The following is a 27,830-nucleotide window of genomic DNA, read 5'->3' as shown; positions in this document are numbered from 1 at the left end:
TGTAGTCTGGTACCCGTTGATTTGACCAGACTCATTATTGCTAGCTGGCTAAAATGCAATAATCTGCCTTATGATATTCTAATTAAATATCATAAATTTTCAGCAAACTAATTTCTTTGTAAATCTTTTCCCTTCAGTTTTGTCCCATTACCATTCCTCTCTTATCCCAGCAATATAGACTGTATACTTAACTGCCTTTCTTGAATGTTCATTACTGAATTCAACACAGGAGACAGGTGGGCTGTGGGGCCATTGGAGATTAATTTGATCCTGTTCAGAATTGTGCACTTGCATCAAAGACTTCCAATCAATAATCAAGAATCAAAATTTTCATAGATTTCCTTTTGTTTGACTTTGAAAAAAATCACATTTCAATTATTGTTTGAAGTCTGGGCCAAATATAAAAAGATCTTGAATTCAGCATTAACCAAAAGATGTGCTCATTGTGGTTCAATGAATAGTGTGGCATGGTTCTGATCCTTCTGAATGGTATAGGTGATCACCAGCTAATCAGCTAAGAACAGGGAGAGAGAAGAGGCTGCCATTGCTGGAAGCTGGAGCAAAGAATAAATAAAAAAATACCAGGGATCTAGTTTGAGTTTTATTTTATGCTTTTAAAATGCAAGTTTATAATTATTTTACTCTTTAAATGACTAAAATTATTTGAGTGGCTGAAACAAAAAAATAAAATTAGTTATCAATTGCACTATGCGTTTTCACGCAAAAAATGTACATTTAAACTAAATATTCAGCAGGTGCGGTATATCTGTGAACATAGAAATAGAATTAATATTTCAAATCAAAAGCAAAATAACTGCATAAAATTGCTGCTAGTTAAGCAACATCTGAGGAGACAGAAACTGAGTTAACATTTCTGCTTCACCATCCTTTACCAGATATTGGAAAAGTTAAAACAGATGTATGATTTAAGATGCAAGAAGGAGGAAGAGATAGAAAAAAAAAACCTGAACGCCTGTGAATGGCCTGGATCCTTTTTGTTCTCCATACCGCTCTCTCTTCGCTATAACTTAAACATGCATGTTATCTAGCTTTTCATTGCTCTGCAGAAAGGCGATTGATCTGAAATGTTAACACTAATCCCATCTCTGGACATGCTGCCTTATGTGCAGAGTATATTCAACATTTTCTGGTTTTATTTTTAATATTTCAAGTCATTGTGAAACAAGAAATGTGCTCAAAATAGGGGTCAAGTAGGGGTCAAGCATAGGTTTATGCCTGACTGTACTGTATGCCTGACTGTACAAGTTCACCCTAAATATCATCTGCCAAATTTCAATACCTTCTCAAATATCTGCCTGAAATATCTACCCCATTTTTCTCTATGCATAAGCTACCTGAATTGTTGAGTATTTTCAGCTTTTTTCTCATTTTTACTTTATTTGCTTTGTTGATTGATGCACCAAAGACATTTGTTACATTGCCCAGTGAGCCTCTTGATACTAAGATCTCTTACAACCTCAAGCTAAGCTATTTGAGGAAAGTAATGCCAAACAATTTATTTTCTAAGACTCACCACTTGTATGATTAAATTTCATCTGCCTTTGATTCATTCAGTTATTTATTTCACCCAAGTCATCTTATAGTTCCCTGGCTACCTTATTAGTTTGGTTTCTGTAAAGGAGCAAGGATGTATGGTTACACTTATAAAGGGCCGTCTGCAGTTATACTCTCCTTACTTAAGAAAGGACAGATCGTACTTGCCATAGGAGCGTCCTGTGAAGATTCACCACTGATTCCTGGAACTACTGGACTGTCATGTGAGGTTCTGTAGGCCTGTATTCATTATCATATCATATCATATCATATATATACAGCCGGAAACAGGCCTTTTCGGCCCACCAAGTCCGTGCCGCCCAGCGATCCCCGTACATTAACACTATCCTACACCCACTAGGGACAATTTTTACATTTACCCAGCCAATTAACCTACATACCTGTACGTCTTTGGAGTGTGGGAGGAAACCGAAGATCTCGGAGAAAACCCACGCAGGTCACGGGGAGAACGTACAAACTCCTTACAGTGCAGCACCCGTAGTCAGGATCGAACCTGAGTCTCCGGCGCTGCATTCGCTGTAAAGCAGCAACTCTACCGCTGCGCTACCGTGCCGCCCAATTAGTATTAAGAATGGGAGTAGATTTCATGGAAATGTACAAAACTCTGATTCGGCTGGACAGACTGGATGAAGGAAGTATGACTTCCCTGGATGTGGTGTCTATCACCAGAGATCGCAGCTTCAGGATACGAAGTTAGATACTTTGTGTCATATAGTCATAGAGCATTTAAGCAGTCTCATCGGCCCAACTCTTCCATGTCAACCAACTTGCCACATCTAAGCAAGTCCCATTTGCTCACATGTGGGCCATCATATCCCTCTAAACCTCTCCTATCCATGTACCTGTCCAAGTGTTTTTAAAACATTTTTATTGTACCTACCTCAACTACCTCCTCTGGCAACTCATTCCTTATATCCATCACTCTCTGGGTGAAAACGTTGCCCTTTTGGTTCGTATTAAATCTTTCCCACCTCACCTTAAACATGTCCTCTGGTTCTTGATTCCCTTACCCCATAATTAGGTCTGAGGTGATAAGAAATGTATTTACTTAGAGTGTCAAGCTTGTGGAATTCTCAATCACTGAAGTAAGTGGAGATAAGTCTCAGAATGTATTTAAGGATAGATTTATCCAACAATATGGGGAGAGAGCTGGAAAATAGTGAGATCAGGTATCAGCTTCAGTTGTTATTGGCAGAGTGTAGAGTTGAAACAGTAAGCAGCAAATGGTGAGATGAGGCACCAATCAAAACAGCAACCTGGCATAACTCCGAGGCTTGGCAGCTGACAGAGAACATGAAATTGACCCCCACAAGGCAATCCACACACATCTACCAAGCTGTTTGATGTCACAAAGGTTCACAGATATTGGAGAGGGCAAATAATTAGTTTTAGTATTGGCTCTTTAAATAGCATGGTTTCAAAGGAAACAGATTTAGAAAGGTCCTGCTCCAAATTTTCCAAGTTTATGTCTATGATGAGTTAGGTACAAGGTCATTCACTGCAACATGCCTAGTGTCCAACCTGGTCTTACAGCCATTGTATTTATGTGACTGATCCAGTTTAAGATTCTGGACAATACTGACCTCCAGAATGTTGATCACAGTGAACATTGTAATCATAAAGTCATTCAAAGAGAAGCAATAGATTCTGTTTGATTTACTTCACATGTATGTAGCTGTTGATTTTGTTATAAGTGTGAATTAGAAATAGCAAGAGGCCAACATTTATCCTGAGAACAGATTAGATATTCCAGTGCACTCTGATAAGTGTACTTGCCTGGCATTACAAATGTGTGTCATGCCGTGCTGTTAGTTTTGGCATGGCATACCCTGCTGATCTATTTAAAGTTTTCACTGCTGCTAGCATTTAGCAGCCAGCCCTTAAAGGGACTTATCACACATGAAGCTGGACTAAACTTCAGGGATATTGCAATGAAGAAATGTTGGCAGGGGTGGGGGTGATGAGGCAGAAGGTAGGAGTACTCTCCCTGGGGCCAGAGAGATTTGGACGGGTTATTGAAAAAATAATGACCAGAGGGCGGTGGGTATATGGAAAGGGCTGCCAGAGGAGGCAGTTGAGGCAGGTGCTATAAGAACATTTAAAAGACATTTGGACGGATACAGGAAAGGTTTTGTGGGATATGGGCCAAACGCAGGCAGGCAGGACTAGTATAGATGTGGCATCTTGGTTGTCATGGGCGAGTTGGGCCGAAGGGCCTGAATTCATGTTGGATGACTATATGTCCATAGGAGACATGGTATTTATGTAAGGGGACCATGCAGATCACAGAGAGTTAAAACCAAGTATCTTTGGCAGAAGAATTACATTAAAAGTCTGGGTAGTGCCACAGTCTATTAATGCCCATACATCGGGAAGCCTTAATATCGGTTATCTGCCTGTGCACACTGACTGAAGGAAAAGTAGATGAAGGCTATGCTCCTTGAGTGCGGAGTTAGAGACCTCACTTACGTAGCAGTGACCAGTAAAAAGTGATTTGTGACACCGATCACAAATCTCAGGAAAGACAAATAATTTAATTTTAGAATCAGCTCTTTAAATAATGTGGGCTTCATGGGAAGTGGATTTAGAAAGTCCTGGTTGTTCTGTAGCTAAATAAGATCTGCTAGTTTTCAGACCAATGATGAAAATCGTGTTGCAGATAAGTTTTGTTTATTGCACATGTGGATGAGCTTGAGGTATTTTATATCAGAAACAAACTCAGGTATCGGGTTAAACATATTTTAAATTTCACTGCACTTCTTTGGTGTGAAGATCCTGTTCGCTCATTCCTTAGGTCCAGATTTCCCAAACTAATTCCCAATTACCACGCAAGCTTGGATTTTAGGTGTTAATTAATTTTTAAGCAGCAAGCCTACAACAATCACTGGTGCACCATACGGTGATAGATTAGCCTGACTCAGTTGGTGCCAATGAATTTTTAGGTCTACATTTTGTGAAGCTCTAAGCTGGGATATATCTACAGTATTTTTAAACTGCAGCTGTCACAGAAGCATCAGATCCAGAGCTTATCCAAAATGTGCAGGTATCTGAACATTAGTAAGACTTGAAAACTTACTGTTCCAGGTTTCACTGAGAAATGAAATATGTAATAAATGAAACAGCGCACTTTACTATGTAGCCAGGGAGATAAGCGTTTTGTATATACCCATGAAATAACTAAATTAAACTTTTAATCTGTGTGTAACAATACTGAATATGAACAAAATATAAGCACTTAAGAAACAAGAGATTACAATTTAAATGGACTTGTCTAGATAGGGCATAATTTCAAAGTTAGTAGATGTTACAAAACTTGTAAATGCGGTAAACGGCAAATATAGCAACAATTAAGAGGCACAGTCAGCGATACATTAAAAACCTTTTTTTTAAACTAGAATAAGCGTACAAAGATTAGTGCGTAACTAAGCTGTGAGGAGAGCAGAAAACACTTGCTAATTAGATGAAATGAGTGAGCAAGAAGGTGGCTGATGGATGGAAAGAAGAATTAAAAAGCAAATATTTAAATTGTTTATATATTGGCTTTTATAGTAAGGGGTATGTGTATAAAAGTAGGTACATTTTAAAGCAACTTTACAGGACACTGGTGAACAACACCAAAAACACTTACCCCCTACCCCACAGAAGCTAGTAGGTTCCTCCCCCCAAGCCTGCCACTACCAATTTGCTGCACTCTCCCATGTAATGGTCTGTGTTATCTCACCCACATTTAGATATATAAACTCCACCCCCTTACACTCCATCCAGCACTGGGAAGGGTATAACTTAGCTTCAATTTAGGTCTTGAGGTTAACGAAGCATTGTAGATTCTTAAGGGGTTGGAGAGGCTAGATGCGGGAAGATTGTTCCCGATGTTGGGGGAGTCCAGAACCAAGGGTCACAGCTTAAGGATAAGGGGGAAGTCTTTTAGGACCGAGATGAGAAAACATTTCTTCACACAGAGAGTGGTGAGTCTGTGGAATTCTCTGCCACAGAAGGTAGTTGAGGCCAGTTCATTGGCTATATTTAAGAGGGAGTTAGATGTGGCCCTTTTTGCTAAAGGGATCAGGGGGTATGGAGAGAAGGCAGGTACAGGTTACTGAGCTGGATGATCAGCCATGATCATATTGAATGGCGGTGCAGGCTCAAAGGGCCGAATGGCCTACTCCTGCACCTATTTTCTATGTTTCTATGTTTAGAGGTTATTATCTTTCCAAAAAAAAATCTTAATTTCTATTTTCTTTTCCCTCTCTTTTAATGCAATCAGTTTCCCTTTTTAAAAATTTCTTCTTGCATTTGGTTTGACTCAATTTCCTTTTCTCTCCTTCGATTTCCATTGTTCATTTCCCAATCTTTTTGTTAAGGAGATGGTAAACCACAGGAAATACAGGCTATGACCTGAGATGCCTCATTGTTCTAGTTGCAATACTATTAGGTTGTCTTCCAGAAAGTTGCTGGATGAAAAGATTCAAAAGAGAAAAGCAAAAAAATTGTAATAGGGCACACAACAAGATCCCAAGCTACAGCAACCTCTGCATTATTATGTTTGAAAATTTTGGAATAATTGACACATTTAAAAAAGGTTATATATCTCCTGTATAAATAATAGCCAGGCTAATTATTTTAAAGAGCAGCAATGATTCAGAGGTGATAAGCCACAAGAACATTTCAGTTCAAGCCATGTGATCTGGCCACAAGATCTACCATCTGTTACGTCTGTTACATAAAGGACAAATGCTGCAGTTAATTTTCAAGGACAAAACTTAAGCTCTTAACGCCTTGATGGCTAGGATACTCAAAGCAGACTGAAGCATCTCTTCAATAAATTGCATAAACATACATTTGTATCTGTATTTGACTAATCACTGTGTTTTCTATTGGCAGTGGTTTGTTTAAAATTTTTAAACATTGATTTTCCATAATCCACTTATAATACCTGAGTTGCTCTTCAATTGCTGCTCCATCATAAGCTGTTATTGCTGAAAATGAACAATGTCATTTTGAACCACAGCCATGTCAGGATTAAAATTTCTCCGCATTAGTGAAAGAGATCAAAGACAACTTTTTTTGGAGATTGCCAATAAAATACACTGGTTGTTATCAACTACTAAGTATTCAAAATCTCCATTTATTATTTAGAATCATGCTGAGTAATTTAACCAGAAAAAGAATCCACCAAAATCAAATATTATTTCATCTGTGTTATAGTTCTACAATGCTCAAGTTGATAAAATAATCACTCAAAATGAAAATAAACAAAAGAGGACATATAACTTTAGATTGCTTTTCAAAATATTTTTTTACAGGTAAAATGTTCATTCTGACTAGAGGATGCAGTTTTTATATGTTGGACCAATTAGTTTATTTCAGATAAATTTTTGTCTACCACTTAAATCTTCATATTATTCATAGAAGGGCAGTGTGTTGCAAGTCCTTACTAAATACTGAATATTTGCATGTCTCATGGTCTAATTAGTTTTTGGATTTATTTATTTCTTCTCTGCATGGTGTTAATTTGACCCCATGTGGCAATGGCTGTACACTGCTGTAGATATCATTTAATTTAGGTTTGCGTTGAATGAAGATGAAGCAGAACAAGAATTGTATATGATCACATTGTTATCAAGCAGTAGAACCTATCCATCAGCAATTCCATTCTGGAAAATGTCTATGCACATTATGGAGACAGCTGTGGGGCATCCAAATATTCAGGCTTCTAAATGAAGAACGGGCATGTATCGCAACCCCATGCCAATTAAACTATTTTTAGTAGAGTATTTACAGTGCCTTTATGGGGTTGAGCAGTGGTATGGGGACAGCAATAGCATTTCTGGATGATTCACCTTGTGAATAAATGGTGGAGGAAAGGTGAAAAATTAAAGGTATGGAGTAAACGATCAATCCATTCCAGAATAATATAAACCATGTACAAAATGAATAACTAACAAAAACGTTTTGAAAATGCAATTGTACCTAGTTTTCTATATATATATTTTTTGATACATTGGAATGTTATAATCCTGACATTAAAGCTCTTAACTGCATCAGATTTTAATGTTTTAGTAAAGCGCTAACATTGTTTGAATACAATTTTCCTTCAAATCACAAATAAAGTTATTGATGATGACTATCAATATTAAATATAAGTTACGATTGACTGCAATTTCTTAATTCATTTGGAAAGAATTCTCGCCTTACAATATAATTACACAAGACCACCTAATTTCTATTCAAATTAATTACAAATAGTCAAACCCTCTTAAAAAGAAAATATCCTACCTCTTCTCTAACTGAAACATCTAACCCAATTCAATTTTTCCAATGAACCGAAGAAACATCAAAACCTGCGTGGAAATCTGACAGTCCAGAATGAAGCACAAATAGTTTAATGAGCTAACAAGATTATGCCCAGAATATTACAGGCTGAGAACCACTCAGCCATCAACTAAGTGAACTAAAGGCCCAGTATAAAAACTTATCTTGCCGTGTTGATTATTGTGCCGCTCAAATCTTTACTGAATTCCTCAATCAGCATCAATAAAACAAATACAGGTAGTTCTGCAAGAATGTATGTTTCCATGATATAAATTGGATAAAACACGAGTAATGAATTGGGGAACAACATTTTAATTATGTGGGCTAAATTGGTTATCACACAATTTCAATTAGAAGTTAAAGTACTGCATAACGGTTACTTTAGAAAATGACAAGCTAAAACATGCAATACTAGATTTAAACAGTATAGGGTCATAAGTCATAGGAGTAGAATTAGGTCAGTCGACCCATCAATTCTACTCTGCCATTCAATTATGGCTGATCTATCACTCCCTCCGAACCCCATTCTCCTGCCTTCTCCCCATAATCCCTGACACCCATACTAATCAAGAATCTATCTCTCTCTGCCTTAAAGAAATTCATGGACTTAGCCTCCACAGCCTTCCGTGGCAAATAATTCCAGAGATTCACCATCCTCTGACTAAAGAAATTCATCCTCATCTTCCTAAAGGAGGCTATGACCTCTAGTCCTAGATTCTCCCACTCGTGGAAACATCCTCTCCACATCCACTCTATCCAAGCCATTCACTATTCTTTACGTTTCAATGAGGTCCCCCCTCATTCTTCTAAACTCCAGCCAGTATAGGGAACTAAAAAATCTGTTTACATGCAACCTCCCTGTGGTAATCAGACACTATACTGTAGTCTTAAGAACACAGCTGCAACTTTAATCATGAATGGCCATTAAAATTCACAAACAATTGTTTTTATTGATACTTATGTAACGTTATTCCATTAAACAATGTAACATCCAAGCTTCAGTATTTTTAGCAGTAATAAAATTAAATTTAATGCCATAGAAAAAATCCATTATTTTTGGAAATCTGGTGGGAAAAATGACTTTCTTTTTGTGAACCTGAGACTCTCGAACTGCAATTCTTTATAACACGATTTTCTATAACACAAGTTTCTTAGTAACATAACTATCACCTTATAGCAGAACTACCTATAACCTAGTAAATCTTTTAAATGTCAAGGTTTTATTATGTACAAATCGGCTGCTACCTTTCTATGAATTGGCTGTAAAAAGCTCAGAAACTTTCTGAGGCCATGAAAACGCTGCAGGGTTGCAGGTCTCTTTTCTTTTTTAAATTCGTTATCAAAAAAATTCAATATAAAAATTAAAACTGGCAGACATTAACAGGCAAGGAAAACTAAAGTTCGGTGGGTTTCAAAGGACTGGAGGAGGCATAGCCCAATTCAAGAATTTCTTTATGTTCACTACTAGATTTCCCATGGTATTATTATTTTAGAAACCTTTCAAATATAATCTTTAGAAGAAATAAATAAAGGATCAAAAGGTATTAGCTAGTCATATTCCATTGTGAAAAAATCATAACCCCAAACTTCAAAGAAAATCTCTTATCCCTCTATTTGAGGTTATCTCAGAGAATTACGTCATAAATGTCCGGACTTCACGTAATTTATGATGCCAAAGAAAGAAAAAAAAATGCCTATGTGCGCAAGTGTGAAACCATACAGAGCACACTCACAAATTCAACATATGCCCGCATGGAGGCAAAGAAGCAGAAAGGAAAAATACAGCCACAAAGCTTGTCTTAACTGGCTTACAGCTTCAATCTGCCACTGTATCAAAAATGTTTTTCAAAAGCAATCTTGCAAGTTCAACTGTATTGCAATCATCCATATAGAATAATGAAGTTCTTACTTGAAGCAGCACAACAGAATATGTGAACATGGTGCACTGCAAACAATATAATAAAAAGAGAGGAACAAAAGTGGAGTGTGTGTATCTATACACACACTCACAAATACACATATATATAGATTATCTATAATTATATATATATATATATATATACACACACACATAAAACACATAAAACAAACAATAATAATGCAATAATAACAATAATATTTTATGTAGTTCAGAGATTATTTGAGGTTGTAGTGTTTAATAGCCGAATGGCTGTAGGGAAGCTGTTCCTGAACCTGGACGTTACAGTTTTCAGGCTCCTGTACCTTCTTCCCGATGGTAGGGGTGAAATGAGTGTGTGGTCAGGGTGGTGTGGGTCTCTGATTATGCTGGCTGCCTTTTTGAGGCAGCGATTCCGGTATATCTGGTATATTCCGGTAATGTAATAAACACCAAACTACTATTTCTCACATATTTTTGAACAATTTCACAGTTTATTTTCAGAAGACAGAGTAGCATTAGCTTTATCCATAACACAAGGAGACGAACTCCAATTTCTAGGTATTAGATTGTGAAATTATCCAAGTGACCTTCAGCTCACCTACTGGACCCTCATTTAGCCTGCAGCTAAACAATCTGATTTTTTTTTTAAAGTAATGATCCTCAGACTGATACTGTACAGCATTGCCAAAGCTTGATATAATAATCAAGATCCTTTGTATGTTCTATGATTCAGTTCCAAGTAAAAGATCCCAAGGGTATTAAGCACTCCAGATATGGACACTAAGTGCTGGAGTAACTCTGCAGGTCAGGCAACATCTCTGGAGAACATGGATGGGTGATGTTAACCAGCATCTGCAGTTCTTTGTTTCTACAAGCACTCCAGATATGTTGGCCAATAATCTGCCCTAGGCAAAGAAAGCAGATATGGCCATAAATTTCCCAGCTCTTGATGATCACAAGGTAGCTGCAGTATTTGTCTATATTTGTCCTTGCACTTCAAAGCAGAGTGCAGTGAAATACTTCTATTGCAAAGTAAGGCACTGCAAATTTGGAAGCAATTTTTGATACAACTAAATTTCCAGAAAGCACAACAGAATCACAGAATAGGAAATAATTATTTTCCCTAATCAGACTTGAAATTGGTCATATTGCCCATTCTGTACTTTTGCAGAAATACCATCCACTCTTCACCTAGGCTGAGATGTCCACAATGCAGTGGAAAATTTATTATAACTTAATCTTGCTGCTGAATGAATCTGTTTTAATAAGCTATTAAAAGGCACCCATTTATGGACAAACACAACTTATTATTTTCACTGTTCAAATTGTCACATGGCCAGTCCACTTGGCTGGACATCTTGTGTTTATATGATAGTCATGTTTAGGGTAGATTTCTGTTTAGCTAAGACACGTGGAAGTACTCAGAGAACCCAGCCTGAACAACTCTCAAAATCAGTTGAAGCCAACTTGAACTGTGGCGCCATGTAGTAGGTTCTATCAAAATCGCTTTATTTTAAGATAAAGCGATATATATAGAGAGTTTTTTTGTGATTGAGATTCAGTAAAAACTAATGGGGCACCTCCATGATAAAAGATTTGCCATTGCCCGAGATGAACTACATCTGGTGAGGGAAGGGAGATTGCAAGAAAACATAACGGGAAGCCTGGCCTGAGTAGGCACGTAGTTTGCCTACTTCAGTCAATATATCTCACTTCCACACTCCTCAGCATGCAAACATTGCAGAATAGTTTACTGTATTGTAACGCTGAATTACGATGAACATCTTTCAACTTCAGTTAAATATGTTTTATCCAGTCCACCCACTTCACTACCTCCAAGCCAACGGAAGAGATCATTTCAAACAAAACAGGCAATGTTCCGTTAAATTGGACACTCCAGAGTGCTTGGTTTCTATTCTATTTGGCTTTGTGCCACACAACATCAAAGAATTGTTGACTGGTCCTCAGGCAGATCGTATTTTCTGACATTTCTGAACATCGACAGATTTAAATGTAGGTAAATTGGCTGGGTAAATGTAAAAATTGTCCCTAGTGGGTGTTGGATAGTGTTAATGTGCGGGGATCGCTGGGCGGCACGGACTTGGTGGGTCGAAAAGGCCTGTTTCCGGCTGTATATATATGATATGATATGATAATTGAGTGCTTTGATTTCATGGCCTTCAGACATTTTAGAAAACACAACACAAAGACATCCCTGGTGTAGCACATGAATTCCTTTGTTTGCACAACATTTGGACCACTCACAAATCGCATTTAAATTGCATTAAGTGTGAAAAAAGATGTCTAATCCTTTAGAGAATTATTTTTACCCTCTACAAGGAAAGAAACAGTCACAATAGAGTGTAATAGGCTGGGTGTGGAGTATGGTTGAGAAGCTGCTGGAACTGGGGCTTAGCACCCCTCTGTGTGCCTGGGTCCTGGACTTTCTCACTGCCAGGCCCCAAGTGGTCAGGATGGGGGAACACACATCTAGCTCCCTCACCCTGAACATAGGATCCCCCCAGGGCTGCGTCCTTAGCCCCCTACTGTACTCCCTCTACACACATGACTGTAGGGCCAGGTTCAGCTCAAACTCCATCATCAAGTTTGCTGATGACACTGTGGTGGTGGGCCGGATCTCCAACAACGATGAGAAGGCCTACCGGGAGGAGGTGGCTGATCTGGCACTCTGGTGTCAGGACAATAGCCTCCTCTTGAATGTCACTAAAACAAAGGAGCTGATTGTGGACTTCAGAAGGGCTAAACATCCAAGGACGTACACGCCACTGGAGATAAATGGGTCTATTGTGGATAGGGTGAGCAGTTTCAAATACTTGGGAGTCCGCATCGCAGAGGATCTGACGTGGGCAACGCACATTGCCGCACTGGTGGGTAAGGCTAAGCAGCGCCTTTACCACCTTAGACAACTGAGGAAATTCAGAGTGTCGCTGAGGATCCTTCATTGCTTCTACTCTGGGGCTGTAGAGAGCATCCTGTCCGGCAACATTACAGTCTGGTTTGGGAACAGCTCTGCCCAGGACAGGATGGCCCTGCAGAGAGTACTGCGTTCGGCAGAACGCACCATGGGAACTACACTCGTCCCCCTGCAGGACCTATACATCAGGAGGTGCAGATCCAGAGCAAGCAAGATCATGAGGGACCCCTGCCACCCCAGTAACGGACTGTTCCAGATGCTACGGTCAGGCAAACGCCTCCGCTGTCACGCTGTGAAAACGGAGAGGATGAGACGGAGCTTCTTCCCACAGGCCATCAGGACTGTCAACTTTGATAACCCCAGAGACTAAATTTTTGTCGACACTTTTTGTGCTATGTTTAGTAACTTATTAACTTTATTTATATGCTGTAACTGTAATTATTTTTGTGCACAACCCGCAGGCATTGCCACTTTCATTTCACTGCACATCGAGTATGTGTATGTGACAAATAAATTTGACTTGACTTGACTTGACTTGATGCAAGTTTATCTGCTAGCTTGTGAATGACATTTAGCCTTGGGGCAAGACTATCTGCTGTTAAATGACAGCGGTTAATTGCAAGTCAGTTTTTCTTTTTCAACAGATGATGCCTTATCTGCTGGACTTTTCCAGCGTTTTCTTTTAGTTCAGACTTCGAGCAACAGAAATATTCTGTGTCTCATAGCTCCAGATTTTTTTCCTCTTCCTCTCCTCTATTCGCATTCATCTCTCTCTAACTATACCTCTTCTAGAAAAGTTAACTCCAGTTAACAAGCCCTCATCACCTCTGTCAGCCACCGCCATCACCACTGCATCATCTGGTCTCCACTTTATCAGAGACATTCCCTTTGTTCTGAACATCCCTTTCGCTTTTATATAAATTAAATATGTTGTTTTCTAACTTTTTCTTATTCTGATGAAAGGTCATCAGAATTAGGAAAAGTCAAAGCTAAAAATGTTAACTCTGTTCCCCTCTCTACAGATGCTACCAATGCTAAGTAGTTCCATCAATTTGTTTTAATTTCAGATCTCCAGCATCTACAGTTTTTGCTTTTTGTTTAATGAGTAAGCTATGCTCTTTCAGACATGAGAAAGTAAACCGAGATATACTTTAGCAGTTTATGTGAATAGAAGAGATTCTATGTCACGGTTTCAATGAAGGCAGGGGAATTACCCGATCCCAAGATTTAGCTTCAATCAATATCAACTAAAGTAGATATTTGCATTTGTGGGAGCTTGCTGAGAGCAGTCTGTCTGCCACATTTTCTATATTATTATGGTGACAACATTCAAAAGTACTTCATTGTGATGTCTCGAGTCTGTGAAAGATACAATTAAAAGTGCAAAAATGTTTCTTTGCTTATTGACATGTTACTTTGTAAAGATAGGACAATATGGCAAGATAGGAGAAGAGATAAACCTTACCGTCAAAAGTTCCCAAGTTGGGGTTGGAGGCTACGAAAGAAACTGTTCCTCAGCTTGAGTAATATGTTAATGCAGCTAACGACCAAAGAAATGGATAATGAACAGCTCATGGCAAGGGCAAAGTATGTTTACAAAATGAACTAAAATCAGTGTTCGAGAAGACATGAGATGTGAAATTCTACTATATATTGCAATATCTTTGAGCACTACATGATACCATCTTATTGAAACCCTGGCTGATAATTATAATTGGTTACTTGGTGCTCCAGTTGTACACTTCCATATTTTTTTTGTTCCAGGCCTTCCATGTAGATGCACATGCACATAAAGGATGCTGGTTACAAATGAAACCTCATATTTTGACATTGTATGCATAGTTGTTTTCTGCATAGGAAGCCCAGGAATGATGTGGACTCCCATGTACTGAAGCAGGGCTTAACATCAGGGTTGAGATACACTCCAGTGTTCATTAAAGAAACCCAATTCTCCCTTGACCTAATGTTGCCAAGGAGTCAACTCCATAATGAACTGTGCATTACGCTTATCAGTGCAAATAATGCAAAACTTACCATGATGCCGCTCGGACCCATCATTCCGAATGGTGTTGCTCTCAAACCAAATGTCAGCTCTGAAGAAAAAAAGGTTAACTTTAACCAACTGTTATCAATTAAATTACAACACTAGTCAAATAATCTTCATTTACACAAATTGAAATTTTGTTGCCATATCAAAATAAGGAACTGATGAATAAAAACAGCAATTTCTTCAAAAATTCTTCAGAAAGATTTCAAAGCAACAGTCCATGTTCATTTTAATTATTTAAAAGGGAGAAGAAATACGTGGCTATGGATAAACTGGAGGGGAGTGGGACTACCTGTATAGATCTTTCAAAGAGGCAGCATATGTATGCATGGGCTGAATGTTCCTCTAAGGTGTACCATTCATAAAGTGTGGATGCATGCATTGCTCCTCATTTTACCCAATTTTCTGATGACCATATCGTCAATAATCTAGGCTCTGAATTCTGGAATTATCAACGTAAAGTTTGTTGCCTCTTCATTTCACACTACAACCAGTATCTCTGATTGATCTTTACATCACATCTCTTAGTCTCAGTTTTCCTACTTATCCCTTTGTTCATTGCCTTGGAATGTTTCATCTATGTCACCTGCTGTTGTGTAATTTCTCACCTTTTCTGTACAAAATTCAGTTTTGTAGCATGGAAAAGAGCCATTTGGCCCAACTCATCCATGCTATCCAAGCTGCTTACCTAAAGTAATCTCATTTGCCTACATCTGCCCATATCCCTCTAAACCTTTCCTATCCATGTATCCATCCAAATGTTTAAACGATCAAATTGTATCTGCCTCTAACATCTCCTCTGGTACTTGTCTCACACACCCACACCCTCTGTGCAAAAAACTTGCCCCTCAGACCCCCTTTAAATCTTTCCCCCATCTTAAACTGATACCCTCTAGTTTTAGACTCGGGGGAAAAAAACTGACCATCTGCCCCATCCAAGCCTCTCATAATTTTATGGCCAATCCTCAGCCTCCTGGTCTCCGGTCAATCCAATCTCTCCTTGTAACTAAAGCCCTCCATTCCAGAGGCACAATATTAGACACAAAGACATTTAATTTAAAATTTTGAGTGGCATGCGAGCATGTTGTTACTGGTTTTATTTTAACCAGAAAGCATGCTAACATATGGATAGTGTCTCAAATATTCCTTGCCCTTTGGGAATATAATTCATGCATACACCAGGTAACCTAGGTTAGCATTGGCTCTGTATTTGTCGGTAGTTCCATCTTCAATTTATAATTATTTTTATCAAAAATTAATACAAGAAAGTATCAACCAATGACCACAGCTGCTACACTTTGTTCGTGTTTAAATTTCAAGTTAGAATGTTTTCAGAATATGTTCTCATTGTAAACCATTACCGGGAATTGAAGTATCTAACCGATTGCTTGTAAAAGACTTAATTTTTTTTTAAGGGAATTGAACTGATACAAACAGGACAATTTATAAAATGAATAACAATACAGATTGACAGATTCTTGATTAGTACGGGTGTCAGGGGTTATGGGGAGAAAGCAGAATAGGATTGAGAGGGAAGGATAGATCAGCCATGATTGAATGGCGGAGTAGACTTGATGGGCCAAATAGCCTAATTCTGCTCCTATAACTTATGAACACCAAACATTCAAGCTAACAAAGGTATGAAAGGAAGCAATGAACATCCCAAGCCAATGCCTTGACAAAGAAGAGTGAAAATAGTAAAGGAAGCCAGGTCTTATTTGATTCTATTATTTAGTGTCCAGATTCTCAGTGCAAACCTCTTATTGCATTCAGTTTAACTTTCATATAACTTTCATAAATTATAATTTTCACTTTCATGATAAATCCATGTCTTTTAAATTGCACTTTCACTTCATTGTTATCATGTCATAAGTGATAGTAACAGAATTAGGCCATTCGGCCCATCATTCACTCTGCCATTCAATCATGGTTGATCCATCTCTCCCTCCTAACCCCATTCTCCTGCTCCATTATCTGGTCAACCCAAATGAAATTTATTCATTTACAGCACAGCTGTGTAAAAATTCAATTTTGTTTGGTAGCGATTCCTCCAAAATTGTCTAATCATAGATTTTGGCGATGAACAGTGTGCAGGTATCTAAACTATTAATGATTTTAAATCATACAAATAGAAGAGGGAAGGCATGAGTGCAATGTAACAATAACACTGCAGAGAGGGGCATGTCATTTAACCCAAATGTCACTACAGTTGAAGATTTCTGAGGTTGATGAACTTAAGTTCAAGATGGATTGGATGATGGAAGAAGGTGGTTTACATAATGGTGAGAAGAGAAGAATAGCTCAGTTTTGGATTGAATGGATTTCAGTGTTGAGAAATGGATGGAAGCAGTAGCAATAAGGTTTGAACACAATGACTTTCCATTGTTTAGGCGGTAGAAACTGTGACTTTCCAAACTGCCTGTCATACAGGCAGAGCAAAATAAGGTTAGTGAAAGGGTAGAGAAAATGAAGAGTTAGAGCAGCTTATCAAAATTGGAAATCCATCACATTTAGCACGTGATACCATCAAGGGGCATGAGATAGACTACAGAATAGTTATTTAGGGCTTGAGAAATAACTGTCAGATTGAGAAGGAAAGTTTTTGCTAGAGATAGAAACAAACATGGCTCATCAATCATGCCATAAAAGTATATTAGACCATCCATATTCTCTGCATTAGACTGCATTCATCTCTTACTCATGGCCATATAACTAGCAACAATCTCTTTCCTTACTTGGAGACAAATGCTAGAATCTTGAGCAACAAGTAGCTGGGGGAACCTTGCGGTCAGGCAGTATCTGTGGAGGGAAATGGACAGATGACATTTGAGTTGGTACCCTTCTTTAAACTGTAGAAGGGTCCCAAACCAAAGCATTGTCTGTTCATTTCTCTCTACAGTTGCTGCATAACCTGCCAAGTTCTGCCAGCTACTTGTTTGTTGCTCAGGATGCTGGCATTTTGTTCTTTGCTTTTTTCTTACTTGCTATCTTTTGTAAAATGAAACGAAAATCAACCCCAAAACGTGACCGAGTAACACTTTCAGTAACTTTAAAAACATTCATCCATTCATTTCCCTCTTGAAGAAAAAGAAAATTTGTGCCCTCATTTTATCAGGGGAAAAATATTATTTGCAGATTCTGAATGAATCAGTAAATTGAGAAAATGTGGCAATTTTTAAAAAAAATCAAAACATCGACATACAACATGTAAAGAAAGCCGCAGCTGATCTAGTTAAGCTAACGACGGTGTAAACACATAAATGATCTCAATATCAAGGATGGAGTGCGGAGATGAAATAAAACAAACGCCAGAATTAAATATCCAGTAACCTTTGCAAGAAAGTTCATTAGTGCATGCAGACTTATGTGTGGCTGTTATGTTTGACAAAACTCAGAATCCTGCCTCATATCTGAAGTACGTCATACACTGTACTCACAATATTTTTTGTAGACCTGAGAAACAGAACTGTTTCATTTCAAGTATCTCAGATCACAAGTATTTAATACTTCTGTAAATCACCTCACTCAGAAAGTTTCTTGTAGAATCATTAAAGGGGGTCCTGACTCATTATTAGCACAGCCATGCACTATTTGATACAAATTCAATACCACATATAAACTAGTGCAGTTTTAAAAATAAACAGATGCTAAAATAATTTATTTGTGGAACAGTGAAATGATTTGACTATTGTGAGATTCACATATGCTCCCTTTCCATTAACAACTAGATGACCTCAAATGTACATACCTCCCCTTTGTGAGGAAGGTGTGCCAGAGATCCTTGTAGTAACAAGATCGGGATTCCGTCCATCCTTAATTTCAATTGTCATGAGTGTCTTCATGTTGTTTTCGTTGCTGTTCAGTTGCTTTTCTCTTTCAGATCGTCTGGAAAAGCTTTGTTGAAAGTTTCTGCTCGGCGTAGCAGGAAAGTCTGAGGGCTCAGCAGATCTAGGTTGTTCTAAGTGCACTGAGCTGTCTGTGTGGGTTTTACTGGAGTCCTTCTCTGACGCAGGCTGGTATGTTTGTGATTTGTTTATGTTGCTCCTCCCTGGAGTCCTGATGTATGATTTATCAGTGGCAGACTTTTGCATGAAAGATTTCTTATTCCAATCCTTCTCAAAAGAAAACAAGGGCGACGTTGACTTATTTGATCCATCTACAGGAATTCCTGATCTGATTTGATGACTTAACAAGCTCTCAGAAGAAGACACTGTGGATGTTGCCTGAGAGCAGCCCAGGGGTTGCACCTCTGGAGTTGGAAAGTTGGATTTGGCAGTGCTATAAGTGAACTTGTTACCAGATTTTGGAAAGTCCTTCCCATCCACTTGTTTAGAGCTGAACGTGTTCTCTCTCAGTGAGGCTGATCTATCCCTCTCTATTCCATTTCTTTTACTAGCGTCGATTAGTTTTTTACTTCTACCTGATAGTAAGTGTTCATTCTGTTTATCTGTTTTTGCTGTAGATTTATCTACTTCCTGCACATTCCTAACATCAACAGAGTTCCCCTTCAAAGATGTTTCTGCGCTCAAAGATACAGATTCTTTCATTTTCAGTGTGGGGCTGCCTGATAATGGCTGCTGTCGTTGTAAAATTCTGCTGCTTCTGCTTTCATTCAGCTGGTTTCTTTTCTGAGTGGAAAAGTTCGTACCAAGTTCAGCAGATTGGTTGGACGAGTCCACAGTAAATTTCTTCACCCTGTCTGGTACAGAATTAGTTCTCCTGAAAGGCGAGCTATTCAAGTAAGAATCGATGGCTATTTCTGAAAATCAAGCACAGTATGGAGACAAGTCATTAAAGTTATAGGTAACTATATGGCCCTGTGCCATTTCTCTTATAGTTTAATTAATTATTTGCAAATATGCATTTTTTAATAACTGGAAATCTATACATATAATGAAACAAGACTATCGTTACCAAATGAACATTCTTCCCATTAAACAATTCATTATGTTTACAGGCCTGCAGGAGAAAGCCGGCCGAGCTCAAACTGGTAACGTAGTTCGATATCTGCACATACCACATTTTTTTACCTTATCTTGATGGGAAATCTTAACAGATGATTAAATGCCTCTAAGGGTATGGGTCAAAAATCATTGAGCTCCATTCACAGATGTTTGTCACGCGCCAATGCCAATCGCAGCTTGCATATTTTGAACCAGGAACTTCATTCTTTGCTGAAGGTGTGAATCCCCACCTGAAGCTTAGCAATCAATTATGAAAGGGACCACCACTATCCAGGATGGAACCAGTCACATTCGGCAAGATCTAAACATGGTCTGGCAATAAAAATGTGAGTTTGCTCTGATCTAGAGAAAGGAGATAAGAGATTTGCGTGCAGTAAAGGTAGATGGGGCAGGATAATACACATATCTTTTTTTCATCTGCCAAAAAATGCAGTGATACTTGTTTGACAAAGCACCATTCTGTCAGTAGCACATTAAAGTATCAGTCTAAACTGTTGATCTAGAAATGAGAGTGCTACCATACAGACAAGGTCGAGACTAAGAAGGCCCAAGGTTTGATTCTAGCCTGTGATCAGCAAGCTGTTATATGAAAGGATGCCACAATAGACCGAGCCATTGGCCGTGTTGCATCTATTCCCCGCACCTCTGCTCTAACCCCTTCTCCTCTGGGATGGAACAAGAGCAGAGTCCCCCTAGTCCTCGCCTTCCAGATCACCAACATCCACCATCATCCTTCACATTTTCCCCCAGCTCCAATAAGATTCCACCACCTGGTGCATATCCCCCTCTTCCTCTTTGAGCATTTCAGAGGGGCCACTCCCTTCTTATCTCCCTGGTCCACTCTTCTATCCAAGTCTACTGCTCCCCACTTCTATCCAAGTCTACTGCTCCCCATCATGTGATATTTTCCTGTGCATTTGCAATATCGGTCCTTTCACTACTCCCTTTTCCACCATCCAGGGACCCATTACTAGATAAAGTACCACACGGCTCCCTCCATGCAACATTCCCCAAGTAGTCAATTGCCACTAGAACAGAGAACTAATGGGAAGAAAAATAATATGAAAATATTTGGGCAATATTGTATATTACATGATTATAAAGAATCAGAACAAATACTGGATATTAATCATATTCAAGAGGGAGCAAAACCCAGGTTAATGTTTCATCAAAACAAAACAAAAATCAAAATTAATATGTACTATAAATGGTTAAAATGTTATTATTTGAAAGACTCAGATAGTCAGATAGTAAGGTATGACATAATGCCTTTGCCATTTTTATAACTGTATCAAGTTCAACCAACATTTACTCAAATGAAGATTCAGCACCTCAAATGGTACTCTTTTATCTATTAAAAGAGCTGACTACATGACAGCCATCTAGCAAACAGACAATTGAATATTAACCCATTTTGTTAGATGTAAATAAACATTTGACTAAATCACACTTCCAGGGACATTTTCACATAATGTTCCTATTTGTTCTCATAGTTCTGAAGCTGGAAAACGACTGGATTCTCTTAGTCATGGGACGTTCCAACAGCTTGATAACAGACATTCGGTGAACACAGATCTGGGCACAGAGTTAGGAGGTTACCATCTCCCAGTATGATACAAACAATTTTATAGCACCGAATAGAAACAAGGAACTGCAGATTCTGGTTTACAAAAAAACCAACAAAGTGTTGGAGTAACTCAGCAGGTCAAGCAGCATTGCTGGAGAACATGGATGGGTGCCATTTCAGGTTGGGACCCTTTTATAGCACACTTTGATCTCTTCACCTTGCCATAGGTGTAAGATCACAGATATAATACTTATCGCAATAGTTAGGTATGAACAGCATACATTAGGGTGGCATGGTGGGGCAGCAGTAGAGTTGCTGCTTTACAGCGCCAGAGACCTGGGTTCGATCCTGACTATGCGTGCTAATCTGTACGGAGTATGTACATTCTCCACTTGATCTGCGTGGGTTTTCTCTGGGATCTCCAATTTCTCCCACACTCCAAAGACGTACAGGTTTATAGGTTAATTGGCTTGATATCATTGTAAATTGTCCCTAACGTGTGTAGGATAGCGTTAGTGTGTGGGGATCGTTGGTCGGCGTGGACTCGGTGGGCCGAAGGCCCTGTTTCTGCGCTGGATCTCTAAACTAAATTAGAAAATAAGTTCCTTGTGGCCTTGCGCCAAATCTGTAAGAGTCCCGCTGGAGCATGCTTCAATAGGTATTTTCACATAAACAATTTATAGTGCAGCAAAGTTGGGTGGTCAGTGGTTTAACGGATTAGGTGCCAATGGAATAGAAAGATGGATTAATGACAAAGCGGAGCTTGGAAAAAATATGAGGTAAACGTAAATGTTTAGGGCTAAACAAGAAAGGAGTCTGTGCACATCTTTGATATAGTAGGCAAGGGTAAAAGAGGTCAATCCGCAGAAAAGAAGGTTCGATTTTTGTGAAATGAAGCTTTTAATCTGGTGTGGGACATTGGGGTGAAAGTGGCGAAGGAGATGCTTGCTAGTGGAGAAAAGGACAGGTGTAATCTTTGTTTAAACTTCCATCTCACTGTACTTGTGCATAATGAAATTTCAAGTCAGAAACAGAACTAAGGCACAATGTTGTCCACAATGTCAACTTAAACTTTGATTATTATTTTATTAACGGTTCCATTTCAATGAAGGTGAGCATCACAATTGAAAGAGACTCTGCCCTTATCCATTTCAATGAAGATGAGCATCACAATTGAAACAGACTCTGTCCTTATCCAGTGACCACATTTGCACCTTCTGGTTTTGAGGTTCTATTCAATAGTTGGTGGAACATTAACATCTGCTTAATTTCCCCAGGATACTGAGACCAATTGTAGAAATGTAATATACCTCAAATAAAATAGCAACATAGTATGGTTCTCACTTAATTTGGCCACTCATTGGAGAAACTGATAAGGGATGTCATATTTTGCTTGGGCAGCTTACAACAAAGTGGTATGAATATTGATTTCTCTATCTTCAAGTAACCCCTGCATTCCCTCACTTTCCATCCATCCCCCACCCAAGTCATACCAGCTTCTCGTTCTCACCTCGCAAACAGCTGACAATGGCCTGTTTCCTATATCACCGCTACTTTTTTGCATCTTTCATTAATTTGTTCTATATCTCTCTACATCACCGTCTATATCGCGTTTCCCTTTCCCCTGACTAGTCTGAAGAAGGGTCTCAACCCGAAATGTCACCCATTCCTTCTCTCCAGAGATGCTGCATGTCCCGCTGAGTTACTCCAGCATTTTGTGTCTATCCTCGGTTTAAACCAGCATCAGCAGTTCCTTCCTACACAAAAGATGGAACTATTTGCTTTTCATTACTATATCATCAAAATGTAGGTTGCGATCTCTTACAGAAAGAGGTCATCTGAAAAAGAAGCATTTGTCATTCCACAGCAATCAGGAAAGAGAGAAATAGAATTCAGATTCCAACTTGAAAGCAAAGAGAATAAGGACGTTATTATTTCTTTATGAGATATCCAGCTAAGAGGACAGGCAAACAATGTATTGGAAATAAATGTGCAAGATATTTATGACAATGATCAGAAAATGCTGTAAATACTCAGGGTAGGCAATGTTTCAAATCTCCCTAAAGTCCTTTCATCAGAACTAAGCTGTCTGACCTGTTGAGTGTTTGCAGCATTTTCTGCTTTTCTTTCATTTTTATCAACTGTGGAATCAAGAGTCATCTGCAGAGTCCTATATTATATAGAACCCTACCAAAACTCACCGTCTGGGGTCAAAGAAAGAGGGGTGAGGTATGAAAGAAATTGCATTTCAGTATGATATCTTCAAGTCAGAGAAAAAAAATCTATTTTATAAGTTTAATCTGCTCACCGAATTACCATTGTATCTAAAGAATATGCCAAAAGTAATAGGCTCATATTAATACAGATTTTTTTTAATGTCTCATTGAGGAACTTTAAGAAGAGAATTTTTCAGTGCTGAAATATTATAGCGGGTTGTATTGCTTCTGCCTGAAATATAACTGGTGGAAGAATTCTTTCCTTATTGGGATGAAATATGTAAGTTAGTACCAGGGCTTTCATTTGATTGCAGTAATGCCATAGGCACACATTTCCTTTTTTTGCAATGCCCTTTCTCCTGCTCTGTGGAAAAACATGTGTGAGGCTAGACTTTCCAAAACACAAAAAAGGACTGGTTGGATGTTTCAAAGTTTATCTGACAAGAGTGTTCCTCTTGCAATTCAAATTTGCAAAAACAACTTCAGTATCAATGTAAACACACCATAAATGGAAACATTACAAGCTCGCAAAAAAGGAAATTACTTGGCAACAGAGGATAATGTTTCCTTCATTGTCGTGAGCCTTTAAAACTGAAGATTTCTCTTGCTGTGTTTAACATGATGATTGATTGTGAATACATTTTCCTCAAGTATCTTGTCTATTGTCATAGAAAATATCTAGAATAACCAGCGTTAAATTGGCTTAGTTTGGTTGAGTTTAGTTTAGAGATACAGCACAGAAACAGGCCCTTCAGCCCGAGTCCACACCGGCCAGCGATCCCCGCACCGACCAGTGGTTGACACTCATACACACACTATGAACAATTTTTACATTTTATACCTAGCCAATTAACCTACAAACCTGTACGTCTTTGGAGTGTGGGAGAAAAACAAAGATCACGGGGAGAACGTGCAAGCTCCGTACAGACAGCACCCATAACCGGGATTGAACCCGGGTCTCCGGCGCTCCAAGACAGCAACTCTACCGTTGCGCCACCTATGAGCCATAATGATTAGCTATGTAATACTGGATTCAAATTTGACTTTAATCTCAAGCCTGTGCCAAATTTACAGGTCCAGCCAGAGCAGAAGCAAGACTGCTAGAATTGGTAAGAGCAGATCTTCATCATGGAGAGAAAATTAATGTTTTATTATTACTGTAATGCTGGCCAATAATACCCATCTTGATAAGCAGAAGCTAGGATCAACACTAATCTAAAGAAGGGTCCTGACCCGAAATATCATCTGTCCTTTTCCCTCCACAGATGCTGCCTGCCCTACCGAGATTCTCCAGTAGCTAGTCTTTTACTCAAGATTGCAGCATCTGCAGCCTCGTGTGTCTAAACTTCAGTTAGGCTACTTTCCATCACCGAACAGCCTGTTGGCAATTAAAGTCTAGACACATTAAGAATATCAAAGGACAAAGATAGCAGAGGGAAAATGCTGTTACAACGACTGTCTTCAGAAACTGTGCAGCATATATTTCACCTTGTGTGTGTTGTATTTAATCAAGATTCAAGAGATTCAAGATTCAAGATAGCTTTATTGTCATCCAAATTGGACGAAATTCAGTCACCCACAGTCCAACAACAAAAGCATCAAAATAGGCATTAAAATTACACAACCCCCAAAACACACAAAAGAAACATCCATCAAGAAAACATCCATCACAGTGAGTCTCCTCCAGTCCTCTCCTCACTGTGATGGAAGGCCACAATGTCTTTTCCCTTCTCCTGCTGTCCTCTCCCGCGGTCAGGTTGTTGTGGTTGCAGGCCGCGCCGGACGGTCCGCAGCGGGCCGAGCCTAAGGCGAGTCGCAGCCGCTCCCGCAGCCTCCGAAGACGGCCGGCTCCGCCGATGATAAGTCCGATCCGGGGCGGGCGAACACGCTGCTGCTGCCGCTGTTGCTGCACGTCGGGCGGTCGTGGCTCCCGACATTGAAGCCCCCGCCCAGCAGAGAAATATCCCACGGCTTATTTTAGGCCGCGCCGGACGGTGAAATGTCCGCGACCCAAGCCCCGCCACCCGGGGCGGGCGAACACGCTGCCGCAGCTCCCGATGTCGGCATCCACGCGGCCCGAGCCTAAGGCGAGTCGCAGCCGCTCCCGCAGCCTCCGAAGACGGCCGGCTCCGCTGATGGTAAGTCCGATCCGCGGGCTCTGCGAACCAGAGCCCTGGAGGCCGCCAGCTCCAGGAGTTGGGCCGATGGTAGGCCGCAGCAGGAACGGAGACACGGCCCAGAACACAACGGTCGGGTCTCCGTTCGGAAGGGACACCTATTTACAATTTTACAGTTCCCCCCCTCCCCCCCACATACACACATAGTACACAAACACAAAAACACGACATCACAACTACAATTAAGACAAAAAAACAACAAAAACACAAAGACAAATGGACCGCAGGTAAGCCGCAGCTGCTATGGCAGCGCCGCCATTTTGACCCAATCGGCACCCATACAGATAATTCAAGTAAGTGTTTCAATTGATAGTATTGGGATTACAGATATCACAACAATGTATAACACACACTGCTGGAATGTACATTTTTTAAAATCACAAACCATCCTATTCTGTATTACATGTTAATATGTTTTTTTTTAAATTGTTTTGTGTCTTAATAGCGCATAGTCCAAGTAGTTTATTATTTCAAATTGCTATAATCTTAATACTTGAAAAAAAATCCATGAATGATCTAACTGCTAAACACACTTTCTTGTGTAGAGATGGCACAAATGAAGCTGATTTATGAATCCTGCACATCCCGAGAACCCCATAACTTTTGAATTATATTACTTGAAAAATCAAAATGTATATTCTGCCATCTTAGTGCCTCAGATAATGAAACCGACAACCCCACAAGTAACAAATCTTGGATAGCTTTCTAGCTTGGATTGTTAAATAGTGGGCAGCAATCATGCAGGATCATGAAGCAATGACAACCTCCATAAAAAATGCCCGGCCATATCCAGCTTTAGACTTTAGACGTTAGAGATGCAGCGTGAAAACAGGCCATTCGGCCCACTGAGTCCACGCCGACCAGTAATCACCCCGGACACTAGCACTAGTCGACATACTAGGGACAATTTATAATTTTTCCGAAGCCAATTAACTTATAAACCTGTACCACTTTGAGTGAAGGAGAAACTGGAGCACCCTGCAGTCACAGGGAGAACATACAAACTCCATACTGGAAGCATCCGTAATCAGGATCAACCCCAGGTTTTTGACACTGTAAGACAACAACTCTACTGTTGCGCCACCCCCAATATCAGCTGATATTAAATGAGAGGAAAATTATTGATCTCATCACCATCAATATCCTGGAGTCAGCATTGACCAGTCTTAACTGGATCAGCTGCATAAAAAGAATGGCTGCAAAAGCAAGCCAGAAGCTAGCTCGGTATTCTATAATGAGTGATTCACCAGCTAATTCTTCAAAAATCTCCAAAGGCACAAGTCAAAAATTTGAAGGTATCCTCTTTATTTTTTTATACGAGTTCAGTTCAGCTCAAACAATTCTCAGAAAACTTATCATGCAGAGGAAAATAGTCCTTTTGATTTCATCTTTACATTCTTTAAATATTCATTTAAGCTTGCCATGTCTGCAGCAGGTACCATCTATATCATTGTACCACAGGTACGCTTTTTAGCACTTCTTACATCCACACATTCTACCTCAAGGGCAATGGTAGTATCATATCATATCATATATATACAGCCGGAAACAGGCCTTTTTCGGCCCTCCAAGTCCGTGCCGCCCAGTGATCCCCGCACATTAACACTATCCTACACCCACTAGGGACAATTTTTACATTTACCCAGCCAATTAACCTACATACCTGTACGTCTTTGGAGTGTGGGAGGAAACCGAAGATCTCGGAGAAAACCCACGCAGGTCACGGGGAGAACGTACAAACTCCTTACAGTGCAGCACCCGTAGTCAGGATCGAACCTGAGTCTCCGGCGCTGCATTCGCTGTAAAGCAGCAACTCTACCGCTGCGCTACCGTGCCGCTACCGTTCCTAGTAGGCACTAGGAATACCACAATCCCTCCAAGTTATTCATCATCTTGTACCTTTTATCTTTATCTCTACACTGTGGATGACCTGAGTGTAATCACGTATAGTTTTTTCTTTGACTGGATAGCACACGACCAAAAAGCTTTTCACTGTGTCTAGGTACACTAAATAATAAACTCCACAAAAAAAACTAAACTAAAAAAAATTAAAAGCACTCCAACAAAACCTTTCCCTTTTCCACAGAAACGATGTAGTTTCAAAATGGCAGCTCACTATAACCTTTTCAAAGGAATA

At 39.4% G+C, this 27,830-nt stretch overlaps 1 protein-coding gene across 2 annotated transcripts in view; it reads right to left on the bottom strand.

The window, feature by feature from the left end:
* The window catches only part of smtnb (smoothelin b), a 166,471-nt gene that overhangs the window by 43,988 nt on the left and 94,653 nt on the right, over positions 1-27,830 (bottom strand). For both annotated transcript variants that reach the window (XM_078421481.1, XM_078421480.1), the window contains exons 9-10: positions 18,518-19,528; positions 14,757-14,815 (exon numbers count right to left, since the gene is read on the bottom strand). In XM_078421481.1, coding sequence (XP_078277607.1) covers positions 14,757-14,815; positions 18,518-19,528 — 1,070 coding nt within the window. The remainder of the gene's footprint in view (positions 1-14,756; positions 14,816-18,517; positions 19,529-27,830) is intronic.

This window comes from Rhinoraja longicauda, chromosome 25 (assembly GCF_053455715.1).
Source record: "Rhinoraja longicauda isolate Sanriku21f chromosome 25, sRhiLon1.1, whole genome shotgun sequence".
NCBI lineage: Eukaryota > Metazoa > Chordata > Chondrichthyes > Rajiformes > Arhynchobatidae > Rhinoraja > Rhinoraja longicauda.
Note: the sequence above shows the minus strand (reverse complement) of the source record. Positions and strands in the feature narration are given on the sequence as shown.